We start from the raw sequence: 22,047 nt of genomic DNA on the forward strand, positions 1-22,047 counted from the left end.
AGCTTTTCATTATCTAGTAATAACAGAGTTTTAAGATGAAGGGGGGGGAAAGAAGGAGAAGGAGAAGGAGAAGGAGAAGGAGAAGGAGAAGGAGAAGGAGAAGGAGAAGGAGAAGGAGAAGGAGAAGGAGAAGAAGAAGAAGAAGAAGAAGAAGAAGAAGAAGAAGAAGAAGAAGAAGAAGAAGAAGAAGAAGAAGAAGAAGAAGAAGACCTTGCCTACTGATTTCTGAAATTATCTTAAAGGAGAAGTACATGTTCTTCACCCTGGGTGAAATTTTCCCGTGGTGAAATTCACTCCAGCTTCCCTCGGCTCGAAGGAGGGATGGGGGCAGTGACCCCGGGACGCCCGCGCCCCTCCCCTGCGCCCGTCGGGGCCGGTGCGCAGCCCTGGCCCTGCACCGACCCTGTCCCGGCCCTACCCCTGTCCCGGCCCTGTCCCGGCCGTGTCCCGGCCCAGTCCCGCCTGCCTTCCCGCCTCGCCCGCCGCCCTCCCGGTTACCGCGGCGACGGGCGGGCGCCGCGGCGGGACGGGCTCGGGGCTGGCCGGGCTGCGGGGCTCGTACCGCGGCCACAGCGGGCACGGCAGGAGCGGAGGGGGAAGCACGGCAGGTAACGGGAGGGGAGGGGGCGGCGGGGAAGCCCGGGGGGTGCTGTCCGTGCCCCGATCTCCTCAGGTGCCCGGCACGCCGTGTGCCGGTGTCACCTCAGATGCCGGTCTCCTATGGCTGGTCCTTTTTCAGCCCCTCTGGCAGTGTCGCCTCCGGTGCGGGTCCCCTGTGGAGGCAGCGCCCCTTTGGCCGTGTCACCCCAGGTGCCTGCTCCCTGTGGAGCCAAGGCTGCAGTGCCGTCTGTCATAGCCCACGTCTGTGGGTGCTGGGACCGTGCCCTTGAGAGCCCCACTGCTGTCCCCACCAGGAATTAGGAATTAGGGCTATTTCATGCTCCCCCGTCACCCATACTGTTCTTGCATGCAGGCTGGCATGCCCCCACACACCCCTGTGTCCTGCTGGACCCGCAGAACCGGGCGGTCTCAGCAATAGCCTTGTTCTGATGGTCCTGCCGAGGTATTTGAGGGCTGCGTGTCTCAGACTGCACCTGCCAGGAAAGGCAGCGACCGGACAACAGGAATTTGTGTTTGAGAGCAGCTACAGCCGGCGTGCAGGTTAATCACGGTGTGTAAGGTACAAATGTTTGATGAGCGCAGCCATGGATCCATGAATTAATATTCATCTGCTTCAGAGTCTTTGCAAATCGTTGACATCACTCAACAGGGAATGGTCCAAAACAAATTTCCGTGTGGAGACCCTGGGCAAGGTTCAAATTCAGCACCACCTCTGCTGTCTCAGTGTTGCAGCAAGTGCAAGAATTGCTGTCAGAGCTGAACTTACTCCCGAAGTTTTTGTCTTGCCCATTCCAGCCTGTAATTAGAGCTGCACTCCACTGTCTTTGTTGTTTTTAATGAGAAAATAGCATAATATGAAAGGAAAACACAGAACCATCCAGTTTGCCCTACTTGGCTATGTAAAGGAATGCATTTAAGAATCTGAATTATTTGATTTTTGGTGTTTTAACAGATTAAAACGACAATCATTGGTATGGAGGAGGACTTAGAAGTGTTCCAGGAACAAGCTGTGACTAAGTACGTAATGACTTACTCTCTTGGGAGTTGAATATATGATGGAATTGAACTATGTGTGTTTGTTAAACATTGGAAACGCAAAATATTAGTGATTTTGGAAGCAAACTTGATTCTGTATTTCTTCTGCTTTCCATGCAAACTGGAGAACGTGCTGATAATTAAGACAAGACATCTTATTGCTTTGGCTAGTAGTCGACTCACTGTTTCTGTTCGTTATTTTAATGTTTTAAATATTCATACCTGAACCAGAGGGGGGGGGGGAGGATCAAAGCTATGTAGGGTTTTATTAAGATGTTAAGAAGCGTTATTTCAAACTTTTTTTTTTTAAAGTACTTGGAGTTGCTAGGCTACAGCAATATAAACTTACATATCACAGCTCTTAAAACATTAAGAATCCTGAAAACAAGATTCATTGCTAAAGCCCTAGCCTTTTTTGCACAGATAATAACTACAACTGTTCCCCCAAAGTATTAAGTGCACTTTTCATAAGAGCACATAATCATTTTTTATTTTTATATAATCCAAGTTTAGTTCTTTTAATGTTAATCTGAAAAATATGTTAGTATTTAGTTAATCTAAAAAATATGCTAGTGCAATCTTTCTAAAGAAATGAGAACATGAGTAAGATTTGATGTAGGAACTCGTCCCATTCAGCAATTTTAAGGAACAAACAAATATAAGAAGTAGTTCCCCACTTAATTACTTAAAACAGAATATTTATCCATCATAATTTTGTAAGTAAACTTACTAACTACTTTTCAAATAAACCAGGTTATTCTGCCATCATTACCAAGAAACAACACAACGTGATATGACACATATTAAGTGTAAAAGTATTTCTTAAAATAAAAGAGGCATGATCTGTCATACCTTATTCTGGCCCAAGAAAGTTTTCAATGGGATTTAAAAGTGTTCTTTGAGGGAATTCTTTTTTCACATCATGGTTACATGATTTGTAAAAGTAGCCATATAAAAACTTGAATTAGAAAAACCCAAAAGTATTGCTATTCTTTACAAGTCAGAAGCCTATTTCAGAAATTCAGAATTCTGCCTTTCCTTTATTTTAATCAATATATGGAATTTCAGGCTACTTGCAGATGCATCTAGAAGAATTTGTCCCATCATAAACCGTAATTCTTGCTAGCTAGTTAGTTCCATAAACTATACAAAGATGCTGGAAGAGTAGCTTAGGATACATCTTCACTGAAAGGAAACAATTTCAGTCTATGCTGACAGTATTCCAGGGATAATACAGTGCCTTTAAAACTTGGGATAATGGCTGAGTAATGGTGGTGAAAATCATGACAATTACATTCCAGCTGCAAGGACTCATAAATCACAAATTGTCTATGCATAGATGTGTATGATTCTGTATGGCTGAAAGTTGTTAAGTGAGTTGGTTGTAGTTCTTATAATGGAACTTTGGGGTAGAATATTCTACCACAACTGGTTTGTATATTTCCTATTTTTAGAGCACAGTTTGCAATAATTAAATTAATTAGTATTGACTGTAGAAGCTGTGGTAAATATCCAAATCTAATGAATATACTATGTAAGATTGAATGTTTTACTTTTGTTTGCATAAATATGGCCATACTTACTTGCCTATTTGTGAGCAAATGTAAATAATATGGGAAGAAGGTATAAATTCAAGACAGACAGTATGAACCAAACATTTCTTAAATAATCTGTTTTTAAGTAACAGCTTTATTCTAGAGTGTATGGACAATACCCTTCTTTCTACCATTCATTTTTCTGTCTGTTAGGAAACAATCACAAAAATGCAGACCTATGCAGAACTCCAAAGCAAAAGATGGATAAATAGAGCTAGAAAGGTCTAACCAGTGCAAAAATCCTTTGTGATAATGAAAAAGGCCTGGAGGTGGTAAAACTTTTTTATCTGGATTTTTGCCTAAATTTGGAAACATTTTGTTTTACATGAAGATGAATAGTTATTAATGACAGTAGAATATGACTCATCTCTCTTTTCACTTATATGGAGACAGAATAAAAGAAGATTAAGAGCTTGCCTACGTCACTTTAAAATGAGATAACTTTAAGTGTTTTAAGCTGTTTCAAAGTAAAGGAACCAAAAAAAAAAAAAGTAGCTGCCCCTTGCTGAAGTACAGGTCATTACTTCCCTGTGTGGCAAATCCATTCTAGGTATGCATTCAGCAAACTGGTAATGCTGAATCCACATGGGTAAAAAAACCCATGCATACTTCTTTGCTTATGAGAAAATTTGTTCTTTGTGTGTTTGCTTACATGTCTTACTAAAGAAACCATTGCATTCTATATCTAATGATCAAAATAAATTCTCACAACTGTGGTGCCAAAAATTTGGCCATGTTCTGAAGGAGCTAATGAGCACTCTTTCCAAAACACTAGTGGACTAAAGCAATAGTTACTGCACCAAGTAGCACCTCTCTGCTAGTGAGTGGGGATAACTGCAGGTCTGTCTTCAATACCAGAGCCTTGGCACAGGGTAGTTTTGGTAGTAGAACAGCAGCAGTAATCTACAACTTCACATATAGATTTCCTTTTGCAGCTGCAAATGTGATTAGAGGATCCAGGTAAGAAATTAAAGAAAGTGAAGACATACTGAGAAGCTCTTTCAGAAGGGGTTTTTCTTTCAACAGTTCCCTTTTATATAATCATGACTCTAGATTCAAGAAGCATGGAAGAACTGTTAAGAGAAATTTTTTATGCCATGTGCGGGAAGATCTGAAAGAGGCAGGTGAAATTTAAGAGTGAAAGGTGTCAGCCATGATGGATCTGAAAGGATAATCTGATGATCTAGGCTAGAAGTTGAATTCTTACTTGCATAACAATATTTAGATTATCCATATGACACATGATAAAGCAAGCACCTGTTTCTGAAGGCTAAAATAGTACAGCTGAGTCATTGCTGGTGGTTCACCAAAGTGCTGCCATTAGAGGAGGCTGAAGTGCACAGGTCTTTACAGCAGTGTCAAGGAAAAAGTACTCCTGATGTAACAGGTAGACCTGATAAAGCAGTATCACTTCATCTTCTGTTTTCAAAATCCCATTTTATATTCCACCCAGAGGCAGCAAAGTTTACACATCATTAATGCTACTTTTGAGATGGGTTCCAGGCACTTAGCAGAGGGGTGTTTTTGTTTTGAGCAATATACATCACTTGCTTGCATTTCGGCTATTGTCATCCTGTGATTCATATTAAATTTCAAAACAGCATTACCAACAGTTTTAACATTAAAAAGTCATTAAGATTTATGTGTGCATTTAAAAAGCCCTTCCAAACTTAACATTGATACCATCACAGTTTCAAGGATTTGTGGATATAAAAGAAGTTCTAAAGAATTTAACTTCAAAAAATCATGCTAAGTTTTAATTATGATGTTATAAATCTAACAAATTCACTCAAATTTCCTGTAATAATTATCAAAACAAGGGATGTGCACAATTTAAGCACCAAATAAAAGATTTGTGATATCCACATTAAGGAGCTGTTTTTTCAGTTTAGTGCAGTCAAAAGTTGAGCATGCAGGCAAACTCAAGATTGATGAGTGAGGTTCCACCTACAGTTGAAGACATCATTTAACTTTCCCATTTTTTTTCTTTCTGTTGTTGAAAAGTGGTTAGTTTGGTCACAATTAAAAGAGAATTGTAAATAATGTAAATAAAAATTTGTTTTCTCCCTTACTCTTTATTTGAAAAATTTCTTTATGTTTTTAGAGTTTCTCCATGTGAAGCTGAACTTCAGGAATTAGTGCATCAAATTGACATCATGGTAAACAGAAAGCAAGTAGAATGGGAAAGAAAGATGAGAGCTTTGGAAGCAAAGATGGATATCCAGGATCAAGAATTAGCAAGTGCCCAAAGCAAACTGGATCAAAAAGGTCAAGAGGTATTTAAGAATATCACATTCTATAAAGAAAGTATTTATTCTTGTAGTTTCTTATTAGCATGCTTTAAATTCTCCATAAGACCATTTGTTCTATCATGTAAAAATACCAAACACCCCTTAAAGGTCACTAATTATCCTTAGTGTTTTGTTTTAAAGTGTACTTCTGTTCTGAAAAGTGATTGTAAAAATGTCATTGAAAATCTCATATTTCTTCTATTTCCCTAAAGTCTACATGAAATATTCTCGGGTTAGCTGTAAAAAGATAGTTTGGTGTTTTTTCTAAATGCCAGCATTTCTCATTTCATCAGAAAGTTTAAATGGAAGAATGCAGTTCAAAAAGGTTCCCAAAATCATGTCTTTGTTACTCCTGTCTATTCCTGGTTTTTAATATTTTACATAATATACTGTCTTTGTATGATAATTTTACTCATTGTGAAGACTTGAAAAGTATTACTACTTCAACTTTCATATGAAACTTAAAGCCCCAGTGTACCTGGTGTTTTCTGTATTTCACAGTCTTTTCTTCTGAATAATTATTCAGAAGCATCAAGAAATCCTTGCATAGCATTCAGTTCTAGTTCAAGCCAGCTGAATTTTGCATGAGGGAATCCTTGTGTGAGCTAGGTGGCTAAATTGCCTGTGGGAGTTTTGAAAATGGAGTGACTTTCCCTAATGAGCAATTAGGAACTTCCCCTTAGTCCCTGCAGTCAGAGGAACCAAGACAAGAATTCAAGTAGCCCATCCTGAAAGCATCAATTTATTTGCTGTATAGGGACATTATCTGAAATACTTCAACATATTCTACCAAGCTTCCAAGTGCCCCTCCAGAAAAGCACAGGTGCTGTGTATGCTCTCTGTCATGTTTCTCAGGTCTCTGTGAAACGCAGTAATAATTTATGATATCACAAATGGCACTGCACTTAGGGAGCTGAAATGACTCCACGGTGTCTTCTGGTAATTTGTACATAAATACCGGAAGGTAATTTGTATCATTTTATAAGCCAAGCAAGGAAAATTTTCACAATGGGGAACACTGTAGTTGCGTTTAAAAAGCTTTCAGGAATGGTCTTTCATGACAGACTTGTACAATATTATGACTAAATCATAACATGTAATGAGATTTTTTACCGTAAAATTCCTAGTTTGATGTTGACAATCTAGGTCTGTGGTATGCAGTTCTATTATCAAGCTACTGATTTAATACTTATTTTTGATATCTCTTCTTAAAGCAGTGATCTTCTTTTAAAGTTTCAAATTACTTTCCCAAAAATTACATATTTTGAAAAATGTCATAAAAGGTACATTTGAATGCTTATTTTAACTTTAGGTGGGACTACTTCAACAAGAATTGGAAAACTTACAGAAAACTAAAAATGAAATGGCTCAGAGTTACGAAACTCAGCTTCAAGCACTGAAATCTCAAGTAAGAAAAATGTCAGTTTCATTATTTTGTGATTGCAGTATAAAAAGCTTACACATGCCAAATTGTATAGATGAGCCATCATGGATTTGGGAAAGATGAATTGTGTCATACAAATGATGATGGCTACAGCTTCCTACCAGGCTCCATTATAATTTATGTACTGTCATGTCAAAACTCTTTGGATGGATTTTGATGTGAATGTGACATCTGTTATGAAGACAAATACTTGATTTCCTAACTTCAGACTAATAAACTAAAGCCTTGGTGAATTACTAAAACAGGTAATTGGATTCATGTTAATATGAGTGATGCATGCTACGGATTTTAAGAGTTATACTGTGCATATCATGTCTTTGCTATATCTTTTTCTGGTTTTAGTTTCCCTGATTTACACAACTGTTAAAGTGGTCTGATAGCTTTCCATAAGGTATAGATTTCCCTTGTATCAAAACTGGAGTAACCCACATTAATGATGTTGGGAATTTGTTCTGACTTTGTTTATTTCAGAGTGTTCGTGCAGCCTAGAAAGCCAGTTGTATCCTGGGCTGCATAAAAAAAATGTGGCCAACAGATGGAGGGAGGTTTTTCTCTCCCTTTTCTGCTGTGGTGAGGCCCCACCTGCAGTGCTGTGTCCAGCTCTGGGGTGCCCAGTATGAGAAAGATTTGGACCTGTTGGAGCAAGTCAAGAGGAGGCCATGAAAAAGATCAGAGGGGTCTGGACCAGCTCTCCAGTGAAGACAGGCTGAGTGAAAGGACAAGGGTTTTAAACTGAATGAGTGCAGATTTAGACTGTACCTGAGGAGCAATTTATTATTTTTTTCAGTGGGGGTGATGGGACGTTGGAAAATGTTGCCCAGAGAAGTTGTGGATGCCCCATTCCTGGAAGTGTTCAAGGCCAGACTACATGGGGCTTAGAGCAAGCTGCCTAATGCAAGGTGTCCCTGTTTACGGCAGGGGAGTTGGACTAGATGGTCTTTGAAAAGTCCATTTCAACCCAAACCTGAGGTTTCTGAGGTTTTATGATGCAGTTTGGCTGTGTTTGCTCTGCACCTGTTTGTTTGTTCAGTATTTTCTACTTCAATCATGAATATAAATTCGTGGCAAACTTGAGTTGATTCTGTTTCTGAGATTTTAACAGCTAAGGTACACAACTCTGCATTGTTTTTCCTGCTACTTTTCTGTTCCCTTCACTGGATTCTTCTACCAGAGATATAGTGTTATAATTCAGAATTTCCAGTCACCACACTTAGTATATAATGATGTCAGATTGCATAAATGGAGTATCATTATTTTCATTTAGAAGTGATAGTACACCTGAGTCCATCAAATGAATAAATCTATTACTTATTTTTAATGTTATGTTGTATTTAATTTATATTTTCTTTTACAATTGAAAATGGATTTGGAAAACAATTCTTTAAATAGGCAGTGAATGCTTTGGCTGTTTTGTAATTAACACTTCTAATCATTTGGGAAAGTAGCTAGAAATAAAAGCTGGTTTATAATTTACACAAATTGCAGAAAAGCATCATCTTAGCATGATTGTTGAGAAGATAAACATCACATAATGAAAAGGAGTGTGACATTTTATGCATAAGTAGTAGGGTATCTTTTAGCAGTGCAGAACTATTCTCAGAAATATAGTAAAGCTCTTTTTTCTTTATAACATTTGCTGCTATATTTTTCACTTCTTAATTATTTTTTTTATCCTGTGCTAAAAATGCTTGGGTTTATGTTACATGTTGTTGCTAATATCTTCACTGAAATTGAACCTTCTGAAATTGAAAGTCCAGGCAATTTTTCATAAAGATTTTTATTTTGGAGTGTTTAATTGTCCTACAAGTCCTTTCCACGGGCAAATACAACCTGTTTTCTCTTTTATTTTTTTAAAGAACCTGACATTTTCTAACCTACAAGCTTTTCTCTTTAAATCTGGTTATATTTCATCCCCAAACTATCCTTTTTAGTTACCACTCAGACCATTTAACCTTTCTTTGGGTTTCTTGATTGCTTCTTCTTCTATCTTTATGCAAGATAAACTTGATAGAACTTTGGATTTCTAGCTCTTAAGAATATAGGTCACTTTCCCAATCCATGTCTCCAAACATTACATTCTCTCAGTCATCCTATTCCTTTTTCTAATAGTTCCAGCACTGATGATGTTTGCATTTTATTTTCCAGTGCCCATTCCTCTCCTTTGACCAAATCATATTTCTTCATGAAATATCCACCTCATTCACCTTGACTGAAAAAGAAAACTGTTAAATGCCTCTGTTAAGGGGCCTGCCTTGATTCTCCATGTGATAAACACAAGTCTACCTGTCAGAACAATTCCTAGCACCTATGCTAGACAACAGGACTGTCCCACTCTGCTCCTCTAGCTTTTGCCACATCTCCTTACTGAGTGTCTTTCCTGAATTACAGGGCTGCATTTTCTGCAATGGAATGACGTTAATGTCCCAAATTCTGAGCTACACAAACTCTTATCTAAAATATAGACCTTCTGTGGCAATATTAATTTTTGCCTTATCTCCTTTGATTCCCTTCTTTCAGTTCTTATTCTCACTTGGAAGTTATACCACCTTCTAAATGGTACAATCTTACGAGCTACAATTTAGTTTTGCGCAAATTGTGTGTTACTATTTACCAGTAGCATTGTATCTTCTCTACAGATGTATTCTTAAAATCCCACTGAAGATTTCTTCCTTCCTAATCGTGATAAAAATAGTAAGGATGACTTTTTCTAGCTGTCAGAATGCTAGGCTATTCAGAATGAATTTCTTTTCTGTTTAATGAACAGTATTCCCTCTGAATTGATTGTGTGCCTGTTGAATGCAGTAAAACCTATATTTTTCTTGTAAAAGGGAAATAATTCCTAGTATGTAACCTGAAACTCCTAGACTACACTGTTGTATTCATTCAAACATGCAGCATTTTGTCATAACTAAATAGCAAAATTTTCTGAGGTTCATCTGCATTACTTTGATCCTTCTTTTTCTTTTTTTATTTTTTTATATTAATGCCTAGTAAATATTCTGACTTTGAAAATGATGGAAATCTCTCAGCAAAAGAACAAGGATCCTTTCTTGCTCTAAGAACTTTGCAACTAATTTCCTCACTTAGACATGTAAAACCTACATCTGAGCTATCCCAAGCTCCCTTTAGAATCACCAGAAAGAAATGGACACCCTCAGAATACAATATGTGTCAGTGTATGACAAGAATTTGAGATAGCTGAAATGACTAATCATTTACAGGCAGATTTTTCTGATGCAGAGTATCTCAGGCTTGTATGTGTAACTTTCAGAAATCTAAACTAAGATGGATTCTACCCCAGAACTCACTAAAATGCCTTTTTTTTTAAGGTGCACAACATGCAAGCAGAAAAACTTGGACCTTTTAAAGCAAATATCTGGCCTTAAATGAAAGGATTTTGTTTTTCAGTCTGGTTTCCAGTCATTGTAACACCCACACAACAATTTGCCTTTAATATCCTACTGTCATTAAATATCTAAGATTCAAACTAAATGTTCTCATTTTGGCCATTCTGTTCCATTTTGGCCTGATTTACCAAATTGTTTGGATACTATATTTCCTAGCCTTTTTAGCATAAGCATTCCAATACCTGTCTTATCTGAATTGAGTCTTCCCAGGCAGTTCACATATGCCATAACATATTCAAGAGCAAAACTCTTATTTGAAAAAGGATATCTTTCTTCCAAGTCAATGAGTTCCATGTTGTTTGAGCCTGGATACTCTGACTCATTTTAAATATTTTATCTTAACTCTGTTCTCTGACAAAGTCAATTTCAAATATAGGCAGCTTCACTGCAAGACTTTTGATTTGGGTTTAAAGGTGATAACTCAGCTCTGTTATGCCCATGTTACAGAATTGCTATTCAGACATTCTGAGTCGGTGAAATCTGTGCCTGGGCCTCTTCATATCATGAAACTTCCTAGTCCAGGACAATCTGTCTTCTTGTCATCTTTTCAATTAGTTTTTGCTGTCCCATATTATGATTCTCAAGTTCATCTCAAATGTGTCTAGGAAGTTTCCAGATTATTTTTTAATTTGTTTCTGTTCTGTATCTTTTCTAGACTTCTTTTTGCCATGTTTGTTATCTGAACAGACCTCAATTGCTCATTCAGTGTTGACTCAACAGGATTCCATTCCATTTCCAAACAGTAGTTCACTTTGAGCTGTTAACAAATATATGAGATTTTATGGATTTTGTTCGGGTATACAAAGAACTTTACGTGAGAGTCAGGTTTTTTTAAAGTCATATATATTTTAATGTAAAGGAACTAAACAACAAGAGACATGATCAGTATTTATTGGAAGCTTCTTTTCTGCATAATATTCTTCCCAAAGTCCTTTCACTCAGCTTTCCACAAGATGGTATTTTTAGGGTTTCCTTTATCAATATCCTTGGGTCTGCATTGTTTTTTTCAAAACCAAATGTACATATTCCTAGCAAACAGTATCACTTTTCCGTATCAAATGTGTAAACAGGCACTAGACAGACCCTTTGTTTTGTGCAGTGTGATGTGAAAAAACTGATGTGAAAACTGGCTGCTTTTCTGGAGAGGCTGGTCCTTCTCCTGGCACCTTTTCTTCTGTGCCTCTGACTCCTAAGCCAGGCTTTCATGGTGACATGTAGGCAGTGTCTGTTGTCTATTTAGGTCTAATTCTGAGACCCACACAGTAGTACCAGAAGAGTGCCATCATCACACACATAACATTTCAACAATTTTCATCATAAGAAAGAACATGCAAGTTTAGTGTACATTAATGATAATCTTTCATTCTGACTAGTGAAGCACCCTTTAAATTGCCAACACAAGGTGGCAGTAAACAAGTGTAGAACAATCCATGTGAACACCAAAGAGGAAATGACTCTGAGGGTAGCAATGCCATGGAGAGCTGCAGCAGAATTAAGTAGCTGTCAAATGAACCCATTTGAACAGTTAGTTAACATTTATATGAGAGCATAGTCTTGTTCATCTGTGATAACTTTATTAATTGATTTTAACGTCATTCATAGATTTTTTGTTACATTGATTAAACATTTAGAATGCTAAAGATGCCGTTGGTGATTCCAGTTTAAAGAAAACTTTGGCCATGTGATCCTCCTTGATAGATTCTGCATGTTCAACTCTACTTTTGTTTTTAGTTTTCAAAGTTGATACATAGCTATGAAAAGCTACAGTCTTACCAGTTAAAACAAAAAAAGCTCGAAAGCAGAGAAAAATGTGAGGAAAATCTGGAGACATCATCTAACCCAAGGAATTTATATGTGAAACTGGAGGTAAGAATAGTTGTCATTATATTTTAATTTTAATGGGCTTCTATAACTAATCTTTGATTTAAAATTGTAAGCTTTATTTTGCTCATAGTTAAAGGAAATTATATCATTGTCTTGCTTTGGTGAGAATGGTTCTTAGTTTTAATATTATTTAATAGCAAAATTTTTGTAAATGCAACTATAAATAAATTTTACTTTTTTCCTGATGAATAGATGTGTACTGGATAGCACAGTCTCTTTTGAGGCATGAGAGGTTGTACATGTACAGGATACTGTCACATAATACCTATCATTAATTCAAGTTTTATAGACCTCAGGACAACCTTGAGCATATTGGGCTACATAGAAAAAAGGTTTTTGGATTGGAAAACTGCTTGTTAAACCTCTATCCTGTCAGTACCCATATGCCTGTAGCAATCCATGGCCTTGACCTCAGTGCCTAATTTCCCTAGGCAATGTATGAGGAAGGATGAGGCACTTAAAAAAACATTCTGCAGAATCCAGCATACTGGCTGGGGGACTAGATAATAGATGCTGAGGACAGGATTCAGTCATACTCCCTATCCCTTTGGACATGGGTTGAATTTTAGTGGACTTATTCTTGAATACAGGAAGACAGTGATTTTTGTTCATAATTCCCAATCTTGACTTCTCAGAGGTTACTTTATGATCTGTGGAATAATATGATAATAATATGTGGAATAATATGATCTGTGGTATTTATTGGACCAGCAGGAAAGTTAGGCAAGATAGAGAGCTTGTAAAGAGTGTGCCCACAAGTGGTGTCTTCTCCCCAAATGGCTCTGGCTGCATTCACTGGGGCAGAAACTGATATCCAGTATTATTTTCTCTAAATGAGCAATATCATCTCTAGGTATGCTAATTTTTGCTGCTTTTTTATCTGATAAATTTCCTGATATCCTGAGCTAAATGAAACAACTTCAAAAGGAAGAATTGGAGCCTGCTGAAAAATAACATTTGTCTGTTAGGTAGAAAACTAACATGGGAAGATTATACTTCAGGTTCTCTCTTGAAAGATTTTTACACCGAGCTCTCCACTTATGGGAAGAACAGTCTAAGCAGTAATCTGATGAAGCATAGGATGATCACAAAGTCCATGTTTTCTCTGTCCATCCTTTGTGAACAGCATAATAAAGTAGTGTGTGCTCCACATGCTTACTGGGCTGGGTGCTGTAGGCAAAGCAAGGAGAGTGGAACCAGTTGATTTGGGAGCTGCTTGCCCAGCTCTAAGCATGGGGAGGACTTACATGTTTATGATGTGAATTTACGATGTAGGTGATTTGGACACTGAGGACTTTGCAATCAAGAAATTCAGCACTAGTAGATTTTAAGTAGTCTCCTACTTTTAACCCAAATTAAGCGGGTCTCAGGATCTGTATTTTGGACTTGCCTTTTACGTTATTCTGTAAGATACAGGACTAACTTCTGTGACCTCCAGGTTCCTGTATCCACATAGACACATCCCAACTCTATCTGTGTTGGGATGTGTCTGTCTGATGGTGGCTGATGTTGGCTGTCTGATGTTGGCTGTCTCCTCCACATGGAAGTTCTCACCATCAGAAAAGCTACGATGCTTTGGACTGCAGCATAGCTGCCAACATCAGATACTGCAAGAATAATAAATGGGTTGTACATCTATCATTGATATATCACTGCTGTCAGCTAATTTGAGAATAACCTTACTCAAGATTAAAATGTGAAAATAATGTAAGACAATGCTATAATTTGATTAATTATGCAGTATGAAAAATGGGTGCTTGGAATATATTCAGCAAATTTGAGTATTCAGGAAATAATTACTGTGGTGAAAATCTACTAAGCTCAGCAGTGCTTTAGTAAGGCCTTGAACCTACAGTCCTTATTAAGTAGTCTGAAACTCCATTTGAATCATGTTTTATAAAATAGGGAGATGTTTATTGTTATAAATGCCAAAGCAGATATCAGGAAAGCTGTGAAAGAAGATTTGTATTAATATGTGTTGAAAAATAGTCAGGTTTTCTTCAGTAGCAAAAAAATTCCGTATTGTTTTAAATTTGGGGAATATGCCAGTTTAGCTTAATTAGAAAATATCATCTGTCTTTTTGAAACAACATTTCCATTAGTTTTCAATATATAAATCCGTGTACTGTTATTTTGCTGAATTTTCAGACTAAAAGAGCAACGGTTCTAGTAACTGAAATTTTGCTTATTTTTAGGGTACTGCCTTTAAAATATATTTATGAACATACAAGGTTTGGCATGAGTTTAAAGCATATTCAGATACACTATAAATATAAATGTAAGTGAAAATACAAAACTAGTATTAGATAAATCTAATATAATACAATTTCTTAAACAGCTTTTTGTTTAAACCAGATGAACTCAGAACCTGAAGCAGCAATTTTAAAGAGAGCAAGAAGTAAAATTTATTCAATGTAGCTGCTGTCCCATTAAAAATCAAGGTGAAAAGTGAGCACTTTGTGTCTGAATATTAAGGGTTTGATTCCCTGCTGATTACCCTGCTCAACACTGATACAGCTTTAAACTCACAGGAACTACCATCCAATACAATTTGTGTATCATAGTAATAACTCTATTTTATTGGTTTTATTCAATTATTATGTTTACACTCATTGTTCTCAGATCAGTAGCCCTTAAGACTGGTCTTTCTCTGGTGGGGGTGACTGGATGGCTGGTTTATGGAATTGTTCTTTTTTTAACTTATTTCCAAAATTGTGGAAAGATTATGTATTAATTAAAAAACTAGGTATTTCTTAGAACAATACAATTTGCAAAATTTTTTATATTGAGGAAAATAGATATTTCCTCTATGTTTCCTAGGCTTGTTTTGCTGTCTTTCAGGGATTTAAGGCAAAATCACAAGAATGGGAGAAGAACGGGACAACCTGTGTAAATAACCCTGTTTACGGAGATATGCAACAAAAATTATTGCCTGAGAAATGTAATTTATTTCAGGTAAAATTCCTACCTTCCTGCTCGAGGAAGAAAATTAACTCTTTGCTCAGCTAGAGCTTACTTTAACTTAATTTTTAAAAACTAAGATTGCAGTGAATCTTACAATGCATGTGTGTATTGGTAGTGAATATATGGTAAGGCAGAACCATACTGGAACATCTAATGATACATGGACTTATTTTAATTTAGTTTTTCTCATGAAAGTGAGAAAACAAATAAAGATCATGATGGAAATGTTAATATTTCTAAAAAAACCCACAAACAATGACAGAAGACACTGACTGTTCCTTTTTGCTTTTTAAGCATATTATAGATACACTTTTCCATGTTATTTGCTAATGTGCAATTAATTTGACAAGTTATTAAAAAGTATCTTACCAAGTAAATAGTGTGTGCCATTGAGGTATTGACGCAAGTATAAAGTTCCTTCAAATCTGATAGCCTTCTTTTTTTGAAGATCATAAATATACAGTAGCATCAGTTATGCAGAAAAATGAATTTTCATATGCTACTCCAGAATCACTCTTGGAGTTGTTCATTGGATCACTTAGCCCCCTTTTTTCATATTTTTCAGCCTTTTGGTTACTATGCAGTTCCTTGCTTGACTTAATGATTATTTTTTACTTGCCAATTTGCTTATTGCTTTTTTTATAGATAGACTATTGATACTACATATTTTTATTTTTTTTAATTCCTTCTAATCCAGAAAAAAAAAGCTATTTAATGCTATCATAGTGACCTATCCTTCTCTTAAAAAAACCAGAAAATAACTTACAAATTTACTGCACCACAAGACAGCTTGAAGATTAAGTAAAGGGAAGCCAATTATGTTGCTCACTGGTAATTCCCTTTTCCACTGTTACTAAGCTCATTGGATCTTAATCTAGTGAAACACTTTCTTAACAATTCCTGTGAGACTCTTTACACATATCCAGAGTTTCCAAGGATGACAGTTATGTTTTGGGTTTAGCTGCTGAGAGCATTATATTCCAGCAATTGAGCTTTCATGGAAATGTGTTAAAAAAGCAAGTCTTTGACTAGACAAAACTATTGACTGATGACATGTTGATTGTACACTTAGACAAGTCATAATAGAGTAGTGAGGGTGATGATTCACATTTTTCTGTTGAAGCTTTCAATTCCATCAGTGAACTTTCTTTGAAGACAATTTCCTTAACAACTGTAACATAACACCAACTATTTTTTAACATCCAAGTCTGATGGACCCTTAGCTGTTTCAAAAGTGTTAATTGTTCCTGCATCTTTGCCTGAAATTCGTCTTGCATGAGATCTTTGATTTTCAGTTGCAATCTTGCAGTGTGGTTTTCACAGGATATATTGACACTTGGATACATCAGAATTCATAACTTGGATGTCAAAGAGACCTTAATTTTTTTTATCTATAGAAATGAAACTTAACCTGCAAATATTTTTTGGCTTTTTATTTGATATGCAGCCAGTGGTCCATTCTGCTTAGGTTCTCAGCCAACACAAATTATGGGGACATAGTCAATAACATCAAAAACTGTCTAAAGTATGACTTTTTGCCATCCTTGTCAGTGAAATATGGTATTTTAAACCCTATTTATTTTCACTTTATATTTTCTTGCCCAACTTGTTCTCTGCATATGATGTATGATTTCCAGGTCATATTTTGTTGTCATTTTTCAAGTAATTCTCAGTCTTCTGAAAGATTAGTGCTGCTTTTTAATCTCCCAGTAGTGGGATTCATGTGGATAATTTTTTAAACAGCAAAAACAGTTGCCATAGTAATTACGCTTCTTCACAATGCCTGTGGACTCAGAAATACTGGCAATACCAATTTTCTGAAGTTTTGTGTTTAGGATTTTAATTGGTACAAGAAGCTGCATGGGGTGTAGGACTCTGCCAAATGTACAAATGATTCTTTCCCAAGTTTAAGGATAATGATCTCAAAGAAGTGCAGTTCCTGTAGTAACTGGGCTGTTTGTACATGTCCTATGTAATGGTAGCCCTCTAGTCAAAGGTTAATATCTATCCTGAGGCACACACACACACAGCTCCTACTGAGTTCAATGAATCAAAGAGGAACATTTCTCTCAAATTATTTCTCACAGGTAACTGCTTTGAGTAGGTCATCATAATCACCTTTTTCACATTTGAGGCTCATTAACATTAACTATTAGGAAAATACACAGCACAGGAGGAAAAAATCCTTGAAAAACTCCCGTGCCCTTGAAGGTTTTTGAAACTTTTCTTATTTTTTAACTGAGGGCAAGTAATTCAAACTCTTTGAATTGTATCATCTTTTCTAAGCAAATCCAGGTGAAGACAGGAATAGCCTTACGATTTTAGTAGTAACGATTTGGTCCGAGCAATTTACATACAACTATTGAGTTTAATTTAAAATATTTTCATGTTTTATAGAGGCAGAGCCAGAATTATCAACTCCAAATATGCAAGAAGAAACAAGACCAAGAAGAGCTAATTACCTATACCCAGCCCAAAAGTGAAAATGATGATTTGATTATTGAAAAGCTAAAGGCAATTGTGAATGAAATAGCAAGAAACAAGAATAAACTGGTAGAGGAAAACATGAAACTTCATGAGGATCTAAAAACTTACCAAAATCAGTGCCAGGTAGTAATGTTTTTTTATGATGATTGTGGAATTAATATTGGAAAATCAAGATGAGATGCCTACATAAATATACATTAGGTGTATTCTGTGTTTGAGCAAAGAATAATGTGGGAGCAGTATAGGTGGAGTTTTTTAGTAAAACAGAAATTAGTTTGAATTGTAGCAGTATATTTTTTCTCTTGTCTATGTATCTAGGGTTTTATAACTCTCCTATGTCCATGGCATCTACTAGAACTTCCCCTAGTTTGGTTCCTTGAATATAAGTTACTTCTGTAAAAGCTCTTTATCTGATTTACACTTTGTTGTTCATTGTGCCATATAACTAGTAAATAAGTATATACAAACATGTATGGTATATTTTGTTTGTTTTGAAATGAGATTATGCAGTCAATTAAAAAAAAATTACATTTCTGGCTATTGTAAATAACCATCAGATTTTATCCCTAGTTCATTGTTTTTCAGCATAGCACTGATCTATGAAGGCAGCCATTTGCTCCTCTTCTTTTGGTCATGGTATATGAGTTTTGACAAGATTGAGATAATACAAGATCTTTACAACCTTTTTATTATCTCTGTTTGAAACACATCAGGAATGAGATTCCTGTTACATTTTTTTTTTCTGATAACATATATCAGTTATGCTTTTGCTTATTTATTTAAGCACTTCTAGGTTCAGTAATACACTGAATGGTGTATAGTAACTTCAAGTCTTTTTGGAGAAAGATTTGTTTCTGTTTACAGATAGTCTCACAGAGTGCTAACAGCATGTGTAATACACTTCATAGGAATTAGCATATATGTGGCAGAGGTTAATTTCAGATTGTGTTGTCAGAAGAGTCAAGTTTATACATGCCATTTGCGCATTAGTTCATTGAGTCTTTTGCCTGAGCACAACTTATCAGTGTGCAAGCAAAACTTCTGTTTTGGGGCCTGTTAAAAAGGCTGCCATCAAAGCAATGGGAGTAGAATATGCAGTGGATCAAATCATGGCAGTCGGAGCAAGGGGATACAAGCTGTATGGTGGAGAGATTGTGCCATCACCTTGGAGAAAATCTTCAAGCAGGAAGAATTTTGGAATCATGTATTCAAGAGAGTTCAGGAGCTGTCGGAAGCTTGAAGACACTTTAAGTAGAAGTGGAGCTGGATGTACACAACAGTGTCATCTGAAGGGCAGAAAATTGCAGAATAACTGTGTTGGTGGTGTGGAATGCTGTTATGTTCGTTAGAAAAGATGCATTTGGAAATAGCTGCATAAGGGAAACACTGATGTCAATGTTTGATGAAAAGGAGTAGCTCAGGGAAAATAATTTTTTAGGAATGTCTGTATGAGAAAGAAGAAATTACAAGGCCTGTTGTCAGCCATAAAAAGTAAGCATGTTTATGTGAAGGAGAATTAGATGGAGGATGGCAATAGTTGGATATGATATGGATAGCAGAGGAAGGAGTAGATGGAAATATTGGTGTGGAGAACTCTGATGGCAATGAAAGCAAGAAACATTGAGCCTTATATATTCCTTTATGCCTATGATCATTTCAGTGTGCTTCTAATTGTTTCACTTATACTATTAATTAGCAAATAATAAAGTGAAATTTATGGAAGAGCAGTTTGTTGACTTTACAGAAAACACAAAGTTTAAAAGATCTAAATGGAGACTGCAGTCTATTTCTCTACCCTGTGAATTATCTGACAAACTTATCTTCAGGCATAACATGAGAGGTAACCTGAAAATATCACACAAGGGTCTTGGTTCTTGAAAAGTCAGCATTAAGTCAGCTTTTGGATACTAATTTCTGTAAAAATACACCATATAATTATATTTCAAAGGTTGAATAGTGTATTGGGTTTATGCTGGGAAGGTTTTGGTAATGGGGGCACTCCAGGGATGGCCTCTGTGAGAAGGTACTAGAAGCTTCCCCCATGTCTGACAGAGCACTGGAGGGGAGGAGGTTGAGAACTGAGGAGTGAAGGTGAGCCTGGGAAGAAAGGAGGCATGAGGAGAAGGTGTTCTAAGATTTAGGTTTTATTTCTCATTAACCAGGTCTAATTTGATTAGGAATAAATTGATTTCTCTGAGGTGAGTCTGTTCTCCCTTGGCAGTGACTGGTGAGTGATCTCTCCCTGTCATTCTCTCCAGAAACCAACAAAGAGCATTTCTCTTGCTTCTCTGCCCTGTCCAGCTGGAAAAGGCAGTGACAGTGTGGCTGTGGTGGGTACCTGGCATCAGTCAGGGTCAACCCACCACAAACAGCTTTGAGTAGAATCAGAACAAGAGCTGATCAGGAAATTTTTGGGACTTTGATTGGCAAGCTAGTAGAAGCAAAACTTTTCACAGAAGGAAAGAAAAGATTTGATTATTTTTTCAACTTGAAATAGAGTCACTATATGAGATATTTTCTAAACAAATACTAAAGTTTTCTGCTTCAAAATTAATTTTCATTTTAACCAGATGCAGTAGATATTTTCTAAAATAATAAGTGATGCATCTTTAATTTTTTTTAACTGATGTGTGAAACTGTGAAACTCTTGACCTGAAATTCTGTTTCAATTATTATTGCAGCTGCTCCTGTGGCTACTGTTGTTCCTGCTACTATTTTAATTCACAGGAAAATAAAATTGATGTAAATATGTTTGCTGACTGCAGTCTATCACAGAAAATATGACTTCTGACACACAATTGTGTGGAATTCATTTCCCTTATCCACCCTAGAATGAAGTCAGATGAGTAACCATCTCCCAAGTTCATGTGTTATAAAGCAATTGTGGCTATTTCTTGAACGTTGGAGTCATGAAGAGAATAAGCAAGTCTTACCAACAACTTTAACAGTTTATTAAGCTTTATTTCACTTGAATATACCCAGAATTGCATTTTGGTGTTTCAAAAAGCTCTCTTGGTCTTAATGTAACAAAGGATAAGATTAATGAGTCCATATATGCAGCCCTCCCAAAAAAAAAAAAACCTAAAAAAATGCAAAAGCACTTCAATATCCGTCTTCAGCAACCCTTTCAGCCTGAGGAAGACCACTGACTTCTTGGGAGGAGGGTCATTCTCATAGGAGCCTCTAGGGGAAATAAACCTTTGAAGTTCCTCCTTGCAGTGCAGTTCCTGGAATCCACTTCTCTTTTGAAATTTTAAAGGCTTTTTTTTGCTCTTAAAGATGGAAGCTATGTTGAAATAAAATGAAGAAATTATGAAAAATGTGAATGTTTTTAGTGTAATAGTTTGAAAGGTAAAGGATCAGTACCCTTAGAATAATTTATTTTTTTTTTAATCTGAAACATGCATTAGGATCTTAGGTAAGAAGCAATACATATTCTCTGGATATTACTATTGCAAGCCCTGATTGTTATTATAACTTTTGTAATTTGTGGGTTATATTTCCAATTTCTTATACTTAGTATGTTTTCAGTATATTTTTGTGAAATTCTGATATTTTTTGGAATTCATATTTTATCATGCTGAATGTAGCTTGTGTCTTCAGGTTGTCTAACACACTATCAATCAGAAATAAAAGATAAAACAGAATAAGGTTTGTCAAGTCCCTAAGAAAAATCTTTTTTTTGATTGTTTGAAAATTTTGTGATGTTCATTTAAATAAGCAATTAACTCCATGCAGATGGAGCTAGTTTTTAAGATTTGTGCAGCCTTTTAGTTTCTAAAGTTTATAAATTTGGCAATGAAGAATGGAAGCCACTTATAGCACCAATTCTGGCATGTGAAACATGTTCCAGGATGGCAGAAGCTGCTAAAACAACCAAGCTATATATTTTAGATGCATTTAGTACAATAAAGAACTTCTGAATTATGTTTCCTATGATAATTTCAGAAGCAGATTCATTGGAACATTGCAAATGCTACAGAATATTCAGAATCTGATTTTTAGATGAGAGGAACTGACATGGAAGCAATATGTTTTCCTGAAATTAAGATCATGTATGTACAGGTATTGAATATGATGTGTTAAAAAAACAGCATTTTAAGCTGTCTAATTTTATTTAACTGTTTGTGTGTTTGCTTGTTTCTTTAGAACATGGAGGCAGATATCTCAGACATGAGAAATGAGCTTCTATCAAGGGATGGTCTCTGGAGAAGGATACAACTGGAATGCCAAAAGTTGTATACAGAATTATTGAAAATCAAGGAGTACAAAGATATACAGGAAATTCAAATAAAGTATGGATGGTGAAGACCTATTTA

The 22,047-nt window shown here is 36.3% G+C and overlaps 1 protein-coding gene across 1 annotated transcript in view; it reads left to right on the plus strand.

The window, feature by feature from the left end:
- The first annotated feature begins 598 nt into the window (after positions 1–598).
- The window catches only part of DEUP1 (deuterosome assembly protein 1), a 40,664-nt gene continuing 19,215 nt past the window's right edge, over positions 599–22,047 (plus strand). The window contains exons 1-8 of the mRNA XM_059466943.1: positions 599–608; positions 1,574–1,638; positions 5,356–5,527; positions 6,855–6,950; positions 12,125–12,259; positions 15,119–15,232; positions 17,639–17,851; positions 21,878–22,023. Of these exons, the coding sequence (XP_059322926.1) occupies positions 1,595–1,638; positions 5,356–5,527; positions 6,855–6,950; positions 12,125–12,259; positions 15,119–15,232; positions 17,639–17,851; positions 21,878–22,023 (920 nt within the window). The 5' untranslated portion in view covers positions 599–608; positions 1,574–1,594. The remainder of the gene's footprint in view (positions 609–1,573; positions 1,639–5,355; positions 5,528–6,854; positions 6,951–12,124; positions 12,260–15,118; positions 15,233–17,638; positions 17,852–21,877; positions 22,024–22,047) is intronic.

The sequence above is a fragment of the Ammospiza nelsoni genome, chromosome 2 (assembly GCF_027579445.1).
Source record: "Ammospiza nelsoni isolate bAmmNel1 chromosome 2, bAmmNel1.pri, whole genome shotgun sequence".
NCBI lineage: Eukaryota > Metazoa > Chordata > Aves > Passeriformes > Passerellidae > Ammospiza > Ammospiza nelsoni.